The sequence below is a fragment of the Hyposmocoma kahamanoa genome, unplaced genomic scaffold, assembly GCF_003589595.1.
Source record: "Hyposmocoma kahamanoa isolate Upper Pololo Valley unplaced genomic scaffold, ASM358959v1 88, whole genome shotgun sequence".
NCBI classification, from domain to species: domain Eukaryota; kingdom Metazoa; phylum Arthropoda; class Insecta; order Lepidoptera; family Cosmopterigidae; genus Hyposmocoma; species Hyposmocoma kahamanoa.
The window spans coordinates 4,226,330-4,236,952 of record NW_020654466.1 but is presented as its reverse complement, the minus strand read 5'-3'; the positions used below and the strand labels follow the sequence as shown (position 1 = coordinate 4,236,952).

The following is a 10,623-nucleotide window of genomic DNA, read 5'->3' as shown; positions in this document are numbered from 1 at the left end:
AAATGGACACGGTTGGCATTTAAGATGACGTTACGTATTTTCGATTCCCGTGTTTGACACAGACCAATGTAATGCTATCTCTTTTGGCTTAAGACGGCACGCAATGGTTAAACAAAGACAATAACATGTTTATGTTTTCGACGTCGAAATGCATCATATACATATAACGTCTGATTTATATATGTCAACATAACACGTCCTTTAGTTTCCATAGTCTAAGGGCTACACGGTTCATGGCCAGGGGTTGACTGGCCAGCGGCAAATGACAGCATATCGCAACACGTGGTAAATAGTGACATTCAAGCCACAGAGATCACAAAGTGCCAAACATCTAACCGTAAGATGGATTTAAACTATTTAAATCCCCTTTCCAACAATAAAAAGAATCATCGAAATCTGTTCACAAGTGTCGGAATAAACGCGTAACACACACAAAAAATTGTGTAAAAACGTGTGTGCGGGTGTGTAGAAACGTTTTTATAGAAAATATGTAATTTTGGTAAGTTATTATTTCGTTCGGAAGTTTTTTTTATAATATTAAGTGACGGGACGAACAAGTCGTGCGCCTGATGGTAAGCTACACGCCTGTCCATAACAGTTGCAGTGCCACTCAGAGCTTTAAATCGCTAAGATTTGAGGGGCACTGCCACTGCACCCGTCAACCTGAGTCATAAGTTAACAAGTCCCATGTGCCTGCAATTTCACCAGCACCCTTACCCTTGAAAACCGGAACGCAGTAAAGCTGACATTATTCCTTGGCGGCAGAAATACGTAAGGTGGCAGTACTTCCCTGGACGAACTCTTTCATAAGGAATCTACTCATCAACTCATCTACTGCTACTAATAAAACATTAATCAGTTAACAAAACATCATCAGCTTATCGCAGTCCTCTGCTGGATATAGGTCCTCTGCTTGTCGCATCCATCTGCTGCCAGAAGTATTTCGCAGATCGTCACTCCATCTGACCAGAGGGCGTCCTACATACACTACGTTTGCCGAACCTTGGTCTCCACTCAAGAACTCGCTTTCACCATCGGTTATCGGTTCTTCGATAGATATGGCCAGCCTACTGCCACTTCAGCTTGCTTATTCTACAAGCTATGTCGACGACCTTGGTCGAATTAATAAAAAGTACAAAATATTTAGTATATTGAAAAAACATAGAAAAATAAGTTACTTTACACCACATCTCATGTAATAATATGCCACAAAAAATGAAGTGGGACCTTGTGCAGGTCCCACTTCATGACACTTAAAACGCTCCAGTAACTTTTATAGCTTACAAAATAAAGTCGAAACAAAACGTGATTGTGGCCGCATTGCGTGACGGCAACGGAATCCTATCATGGGCTTAGGCGGTCTTGTCGGGTTTTCATTTCACATACATAAAATACATACAAAAAAATACATAAAATTAATACCAAACGTATCAAAGCAGTCCCCACAGTCAAATCCACTTTATAGCCAGTTGTTAATGGAATACATTCGCGCAATGTCAACATTTTATATGGAGTCTCTTAGGTAAACGGAACAGGAATAGAATTTCAAGAAACACCAATTTTGTGAAATGTAAACAGTAATTGATTGAAAACGGAATTAGCTAAACTCTGATAAATACAATCTAGACATACAATCTACATATATATACGGAAGCAAACGTTAAACGTGCTATATGACCGTTTTGGCAATATACCAATATCTAATCATCGTTGAAGGTTTGAAAGGTACAAATTAGGCAAATTAGTAAGCAATAAAAGTTATTAATAACACGATCACGAATGAATTTCGCGAGTTCAAGATCGTGGACAACTGCTTATACCTATTCGACAGTAAGGCGAATTATGACTAAAAAAACGGAATGTTCCTAGGATTCTGTAATAGTTGAGGTAATGGTTTTATTGTTGATATTCTAGTAGCAGGAGATGTGAAAGAGTTCGTCCAGGAAAGTACTGCCACCTTTCCTATTTCTGTCGCCAAGCATTACTGCGTTCCCGTTTTGAAGGACAAGTAAGGGTGCTGGTGAAATTACAGGCACATGGGACTTGTCAACTTATGTCTCAGGGTGACAGGCGCAGTGGCAGTGTCTCTCAGATCTTGAAGACTTAAAGTTCCGAGTGGCACTGCAACTATTATGGACAAGCGTGCAGCTTACCATCAGGCGCACGAATTGTTAGTATAAACAAACAATCGATTGTAGAAGGCAATTGTCGTCCAATAAAGTTGCCTGATTATCAGTAGGTATTCTATAAGATATATGTAATGGATATACCAAGATTAGCAAAAATCGTTCGCTTCCACATTTATACGGTATACGTACATTGGAGTGGAATTCCCGACAGATTGTTCTCTTAAGGCTATAACTTAGGCCTTTTCAAGGCGAGAGTAAATAGTAATTATAGGTGTGCACCATTGACTTACAATTATAGTGTGCACACTCCACGTCGTCGACCTCATTGTCACTTTATATTGTAAAAGGCATGCCTTTATAAATTCTGCAATATGGTGAGGATTCTAATCTAAAGTATTAGCTTTACTTTTCATTACATGAAACCTACTTTGTTTTATTGAAAATTTTGTAGTCATAAAATACGCCCGCAGTCGAGGAATATACAATATAGTCGATAGTGAAGTCGTTACATCTATCGACGCAGTCGCTTTTAACTTTCGGCAATAATTGTATGTATATGGGAGTTGAAGATAAGATCTGTGTATTGTATTCAATGAAAAAGAAGCCTAGTTAAATTTAAAATATGTAATCAGTGCTAAAACGACAGTCGTCAGACGATAAATAAAACGTCACGACATATAATCGCAGCTTCAAACGATTCTGTCGTTTAAACGACAAGGCGGCTGCCGTGAACCGACGAATTGTCGTCACGATCAAATCTAGTAGGAACAGGTAGACATGACTGTTGTTCAACGGTAAAATAAATGTCCACGATACAGTCACGACAGATACTCGTGATATGGGAACAGGCTAGACGCGATAGTCGTCCAACGATAAATAAAACTTTAAGACGTAATGGGATCGCGCCCTAACACAAACATTTATATAAACTACTTTATTATGACTTATGTAACCTTTCTTTGTCCCCTTGCAGCAGGCCTGGGCATGCGGCATTGGGTGACGTTCATGCTGTTCCTGGGCATGGCGAACGCGTACATCATGAGAACCAATATGTCAGTTGCCATCGTCGCCATGGTGAACCACACTGCTCTGCCTATCGTCACCGAAGCGGTTGATACCGAGTGCGGTCCTGTTAGTAATACGTCTAATGTAAGTTTACTGTACAGTTACTAGTTACTATTAATCGGAATTTAAATTGTCTATAAGTCCATTTACATTGCATTAATTTATGTGATTAATGATTAGTTGTTTCACTTTCTTACTGGATTTCATGTGATATTATAGCCATGTGGTTGGTTGAAATTGAATGTTTCAAAGGATTCAGATAAGGAAAGGAAGGTCAAAAGGATTTTTACTATCAATTTGTACCAGACTTCCAAACGCATCTGCTCGTTTAACTCTACTTCTTTGAAAAACTAGTAACTTCTTACTTAAAATGCAAGGGAAATACCCAGTAGTTTTAAATTTGAATATATGTATGTGTATACTGGAGTATAGTTCATTGATTTTAAGACTTGGTCCTGTGAAGGTGGAAGCCTATAATCAGTGGTTTATGACTATTTAATGATAATTATTAGTGTTATTTTATTATTATTATTATTATTTGGAAGTATTGGACAAGTAAAATTAATAATAATAGTGTAATTCGTATGCCTTGACGGTACGTCATGACGACCATAAAATAAATGTTATCATCTTTATTGTACCCATGATGACGAATAAAATGATTTGATTGATTGATTGATACATAAGTATAAATAATATTTTCATAATAATAACACGGGATTTTGAAACTGATTTGTCCCTTGGTACTTAGATTACGCCTATTTTAGCCGAGATCCTTTAAATTGAAGTTTGTAAGAGAATTACACTTTCTGCATTGAAATTTAGAGTATAGATTGTCATAATTTTGTTTTCTATTTCAGGAGGATATAGGTCAAGACGGCTCGTTCGTCTGGACTTCCACACTTCAAGGATACATCCTTTCATCTTTCTTCTACGGATATGTTATAACGCAAATACCATTTGGAATCCTTTCTAAAAAGTAAGTATTTAAAATCAACTCGCTGAAAAAAAGGAGGTGAACTGTATGTTCATAAGAACAATTTATCTTTCTGTAAAATGTTTCGGTACTTAGGAAACTTCTTTCGTGCGCTTCAAATAACAATAATTTTATTTATATTTTTTGTGTGTACCTACCTCAGTTATATTATTAAAACCTGCCTAAGGCAAGTTGGTGATTATTGTTTTGTCTTGTGGAACAACAAAACAAGTGTAAGTGTAACAAAAAGGTGCAATTACACTTTACGATCTCATCGTATTCATGAAAGTCGTAGAATAAAATAACATTATTCTACGACTTTGGATCCAAGTAAGCCGTCGATAAATATTTGTATAAATTTTAGAACAATATTTTTTTTGTGTTCTGAGTGTAATAACACCCTAGACTATGTTAAGCATTTTCCATTCTTCCAGTCGGGTGAGATTATGGTGACATAACCGACAAAAACGAATTATGATCATCTTTCCTCAGGTTTGGAGCCCGATGGTTCCTAGGTGTGGGAATGTTGGTAAACTCAGTTTTCGGTTTGCTCGTACCGATTGCAGCTAAAGCTGGTTACCAGTGGCTAATTGTAGTTCGATTCATCCAAGGCTTAGGAGAGGTAAGTTCCTGTCTTAACAATATCTATTAATATTTTTTTCTTTTTACTGTAATCGGTTTATAATATGTAATAATAGCATTTGTTGGCACACATGTCAAAATGTATAGATCTGTTTTATGAAAACTTGCAACTATTTTGTGTTCATTGATTTGAATTGTGATTTTTTTAATTTTCTAGGGTCCTATTGTACCCTGCTCACACGCTATGTTGGCTAAATGGATCCCTCCCAATGAAAGAAGTAGAATGGGTGCAGCTGTATATGCAGGTATACAATATACGAGTTACAGTTTTAATAAGTCGTCACTATAATCGATGGTATAATTTAATAAACGGTATCTCGTTTCCCTTCACTGATGAACCTGAAAATGTAGGTACTTGCGATAACAAGTGATCAGATGGCGAAATCCAGTATCATGTTCTAGTCCCAATGATATAGCTGTTATTAGAAGATCCAATCTTGTTCTGGTCCCGAAGATTAAACTTTCCAAAGAACGGAGTTTTCAGGTCTCGGGAAACATAACCTTCACAACTTGGAGAAACACAACCTCTATAGTCTATATGTTATATAAGATTTGCAAGTATACGATAGAAGTATTAATATCAAAATATTTTTTTCAGGAGCTCAATTTGGTACAGTAATTTCCATGCCTCTCTCTGGTCTCCTCTCTGCTTACGGATTCGCGGGAGGCTGGCCGTCCATCTTCTACGTTTTCGGGCTGGTTGGAACCGTTTGGTGCCTGGCTTTCTTGTGCTTTGTGTCAGAGGACCCAGAGCACTGTCCGAGTATCAAGGAGAATGAGAAGAAATACATCTTGAGCGCTCTATGGGGCACTGCTGGATCAAGTGTAAATAGTTTCACTTTGAAATTGTGATTATTTGAAATTGAACTTTGGCAGTCGGAGACATTATTATATCAAATTATTTTAACATGTATCGAAATGCTTGCTTATTCAAAATTCTACCCCAGTTTTTTTAATAATAAAGGGTATAACCATTTTTTTTTTCACAGTCGCCACCGATTCCTTGGTCCAAAATCCTTCGGTCGATGCCATTCTGGGCGATCATGTTAGCGCATGTAGGACAGAACTACGGTTACGAGACCTTAATGACTGAACTCCCTACTTTCATGAGACAAGTCTTGCATTTCTCCATTAAAGACGTAAGTATCTTAACTTTTTGTATGTATGTATATAAGTGGGTACACTACAATTTAAATTTTATGTAACACTGAGGGATTTTTATGTTGGTATCACGGAAGAAAAAAAACAATGGAATTGCCTTAAGCCTTGATTAATATCAGAACCGATGTCGTCGTCAAAACTCATACATTCTTAATTTCAAATACTACGAAATCATGATAATAATTGGTCGTAGCTTCAGATTTAAAAAGAAGTAACAAATTGTGGATTGTTAATATAATTTAAACTTTACCCTGTTTGCATACCGTTGAAAGTTCAATATCGCGAAATCCTAAGAACTCGATAAGTTCAATGCCATCAGTACCTATTAGTTATAGCAAGTTACGACGTTTTGATATCATAATTAAATTTCAATCAATGTGCTGCCATCTAGCGGTTAATTGCTAAACGACGACGAATTGGAGTAATTGATTTAGTTCTCCAAAAAAGAAGCGACCATATTGCAGAGGTATAAGCTTTACTTTCGTTTCTTATAACAAAATAATGATTTCGATAAACAGAAAATTGATCAAAATAAGACTTGCCGATGATATGAAGTAACACTACGAATAACATTTTTTGCACAATAAGGCATTTTTCTACGATTTTAGAGAATTTACGCGAAAGAATTGACACAACCATAACGTACAAACGTTTGTATTTGTTTCCTTTTTTGGTGTACAACAAAGAATTTTTGTATTGTATTGTATTGTATTGTACAAAGCCAAAATGGCGGACTGAGCTCAAGTAGGTCTAACGAGACCCACTGTTGGCACGCGTGAGACGTTAACTAACCACTTTTACCGTACCTATTTATTGTTCTGTGGTTGGTATGATTCTAAACAAACCCACAATAAAAAATAACAAGTCCGCATTACTAAATCAACTCCAGTAACTATGAGACACTTAGCAAAATCACCGGAAGATTGCCACTTCAACTCCCTAGGATATAATTTAAAACCGGCAACCTTAATAAGTGCTGTCTCGTTTAGCAATTAATTCATTCAGACTGTTATTGACCGGCCCTGACCCGTTCACAAATACTGACAGTCGATATTCGATACTCGCTACAAATGATCAAAATTAGACACTGTAAAGAAGGCTACTTGGCACTTGAGTCTATTTATAAAACACACGTGCCCTTCCATGGTGATAGGTCAGGATTAGGCCGAACACGTGTTTGGCATAGGTAATAATTGGCCTGCTATTTAGATGAATTACTGGAACAGCTTGGATAATTTTAGACGTGTAGGCGGTGGTGCTTGACATTGGATAAAATAAACCATGGTTATTCACTACTGTTAAAAACCACTACGATACAATATATCCAAATATTATTATTTTATCAGAGTCACAACCATTATCTTCTCAGTTCCTACAATTACTGAACAAATTCATATACAGTAACAGACAAGCTTTAACTTCCGGGTTTCATTACACGCTGAATAGGTTATGTAAGGTAAATGTGGTGTAAATTTTGGTTGTACGCCTTTGCTATTTTAATTATCACCAAATCACTTTACAAAATAATCCATAAGACGAGAATGAAGACGACGAGCCGTAATTCGAGATTCCTTTTCTACAGAATGGCTTCTTCTCAGCTCTGCCATACCTGTGCATGTGGCTGTTCTCAATGTTTATATCAGTGGTTGCCGACTGGATGTTGTCCAGTGGCCACTTTAATCACACACAAGTCCGTAAGATCATCAACAGTATTGGTAAGTTGTTCAGGCATATGGGTGTTCGGAGTGCTAGACCGCAATGCATAGGAGAGGCTTTTGCCATGAGTTGAGACACTAAATTAGGTTTTTTTAATAAAAATGTTGATTAACTATATTAGGATTTGTGACAGTCAGAAATATATATCTAATAGTATATTTAACCAAAAATTGTTTATTTGTATAGGTGAATACGGTCCTGCAATTGGCCTCTTCGTAGCAGCCAACACGGGCTGCAACCCAGCGGCTACAGTCGCAATCCTTGCCATTGGTGTCGGTCTTAACGGCGGTATCTATTCTGGTTTTAAGGTATATACAAATAACACCATTCCATTCCATTCTATTTTTTACATTTTTTTAGTAAACTGATATCTCAATTCTAGTTTAGTTTGTATTAATATATTATGCTTTCAATTCTAGTTCACGAACAAACTTCATTAATAGAATACAATAGAATAGAATTATTTTATTTCAGGCAGAAATTACCCATATAATTTGTAGTAACAATTTTCACTTAGAATAGGTTAGTATACAGAACACAACGACATAACATAACATAATATTTATTTTATTATATTATAAAAACAGATTTGATTTGCTCAACCCAGTATTTTAGAATTGGACAATTAAATCTGCCTGCAACCATTTTTAGGAAGCTGTTGTGGCCACTTCTGACACGTGTCATAAGCGATATTATTTTCTTCTGCATTATCGCTTGGAAGCCATCTATTTGCGCTTCGGCGAACATGCAACATGCAGCATCCTGAAAGCATTATTATATCGAACGCGTAGGGCGTTGTAAGCTCGTTTCATATACTTAACCCGCAGGCCGCTCGAGTTAAATAATTGGCTGTAAGCTTAGAATAAAGTAATTTTAACATCGATAGAGCATCTCGCGAGCCTGCTGCTGGCCCAACATATTCATAACATAACATATATTAATATCATATTGCATCGCACTGACAACGCCCTACGCTCCCTTTCTATATCTTGGTCGTCACTTAAATCATCAGTAGTTGTGACCTGCAACTTTTAGTACAACCCCGCCACGAAAACTGGAGGTATGAAGTAAGGCTTAATTTTGCCTGCCTTAAAAACCTGGTAAACCATGTGCTTTACAGTACACTTCACACTAGCTCCCTAAGTGCTCAAATAGACGGACTCAGCAGCACCATGTCGTCAGCATAGTTAATCACCATGTCGTCAGCATAGTAATCGATCGTGTTTAAGCGGCTGTTGCATATATCATGATAAGCATCTATTTGTTCACTTAAACGTTCACCCCACAGCACCCTGTTTTCTACAGTCGATCCATGTGATACTTTAGATACCGGTTTCAACATGTCCATGTTACATTCAACGACCATAGGAAAATGCTCAGACTAGAAAACGTCGTACATGACTGCTACAGTACGGATTGTATCCCAAGCACTCTCAGTCTCCAGACAATGGTCTAACCACCTCCTACGCCCATGAACATCACTTTAACCCATTCGTTTTCCTTTTCATAGGTTAATCACTTGGACCTGTCACCACGGTTCGCTGGTATCTTAATGGCGTTTACCAATTGTCTGGCAAACTTAACTGGTCTGCTCGCTCCAATTGTCGCCGGATATATCATTGAGGGCAAGGTAATCTAATCTTTAAAGGTTATGAGGTTTTCGGGTACCTTCTGAGACGCCAACAGAAAATAGGAAATCTTTTAAGCATAAATCTGATTCATTAATTCTTTTAAGCAAATCAAAAGATCTAAATCGTAACCTAAACCTTTTTTTTCCAAAACCTTCTTAAGATCATTGACTTAATTTTTTTTTTTCATATTTCAGCCAACACAAGCCCAATGGAGGATAGTATTCTACGTAGCAGGAGGTGTCTACATCTTCTGCGCTACTTTCTATAACATCTTCGGGTCCGGAAGAAGACAGGATTGGGATAACCCAGCCCTTGATGAGGCGAATGCTAAGAAAGCAGCAGCCAAGAAGGCCGCGAGAAAAGAGAGGATTACTCCCAGGAATTTAAACGAAGCGGAAACAGCGCAATAACGAGCTCATAACTATTGAACGTGGCGTAAATACAACTAAAAATAATTATAATAATGGCTGATTAAAAATGTAGCTAGTTTGTAAAAAAAGGCACAACGGATATAATCCTTTGCCATTTTAAAACAAGAATCGTAATTTTGAAGTAATACCGTCCGTTGTATTTGCAAAGCGTTCGGACCCGACATAAATTTTAATTTTTTTGAGAGATTGTCGTTAATGATTTTGCAAATTACGTATTTTAAATCAAATTGACGTTAATTTTAGTTGTTATTTTTCAGCATAACGTAATTCAATTATAGCTCTCGAACAATAATTGCTAGCTTTCTATCGTTTTGCATGCAATTATCATTTTGTTCTCAATTTCAAAGTATGTGACGCAACTTACAGGCTGTGATAATATCTTGTGTACAAAACACGAAACGAATTCTGTGTCGGGTCTTTTTAGCTCGTTAGAAGTATTATTTATTTATTATTTTAGATAAAAACCATACAAGTATTGTTATTATAATTTGTATAGCTTGTAAAGTAATAGGGACGTATGAGTGGTGAAGATTTGGATCCGAAGATTTTGAACCGAAATGTTACCGTCGTAGCCAGTGGATTTAACAATATCTCGCAAAACATTTTGTCATTTTTAAAATAGTGCCATTAAATAAAAATATTAATACTTTTTTTAACTTAATTTCTTTGCAGATGCTCGAATATATATAATCGATTTTTAATAATTCAATTCGAATTTCGCTATTTTATTTAGCTCTTGTCATAGACTAAGAGACCCATAAAAGTTAAAACTTAATAACATCCTTATCGCATTAAAAAAAAACAAAAAACTTGCAATTCGCTTCGCTTAACATGCCCAAAATTATAGTTTCAACGGTACATATTTCTTACTA

General features: G+C 36.6%; 1 protein-coding gene across 3 annotated transcripts in view; it reads left to right on the top strand.

Moving 5' to 3' along the window:
* Positions 1-10,577, top strand: part of LOC113236059 (putative inorganic phosphate cotransporter) — a 124,622-nt gene extending 114,045 nt beyond the window's left edge. For 2 of the 3 annotated variants that reach the window (XM_026472060.1, XM_026472059.1), the window contains exons 2-11: positions 3,103-3,278; positions 4,055-4,173; positions 4,663-4,792; positions 4,970-5,057; positions 5,411-5,637; positions 5,802-5,951; positions 7,556-7,688; positions 7,876-7,997; positions 9,200-9,319; positions 9,515-10,577. In XM_026472060.1, coding sequence (XP_026327845.1) covers positions 3,103-3,278; positions 4,055-4,173; positions 4,663-4,792; positions 4,970-5,057; positions 5,411-5,637; positions 5,802-5,951; positions 7,556-7,688; positions 7,876-7,997; positions 9,200-9,319; positions 9,515-9,730 — 1,481 coding nt within the window. In that variant the 3' untranslated portion in view covers positions 9,731-10,577. Of the gene's footprint in view, positions 1-359; positions 500-3,102; positions 3,279-4,054; positions 4,174-4,662; positions 4,793-4,969; positions 5,058-5,410; positions 5,638-5,801; positions 5,952-7,555; positions 7,689-7,875; positions 7,998-9,199; positions 9,320-9,514 lie in introns of those variants that run through there. The other variant, XM_026472061.1, reaches the window with a different exon arrangement.
* The last annotated feature ends 46 nt before the right edge of the window (positions 10,578-10,623 follow it).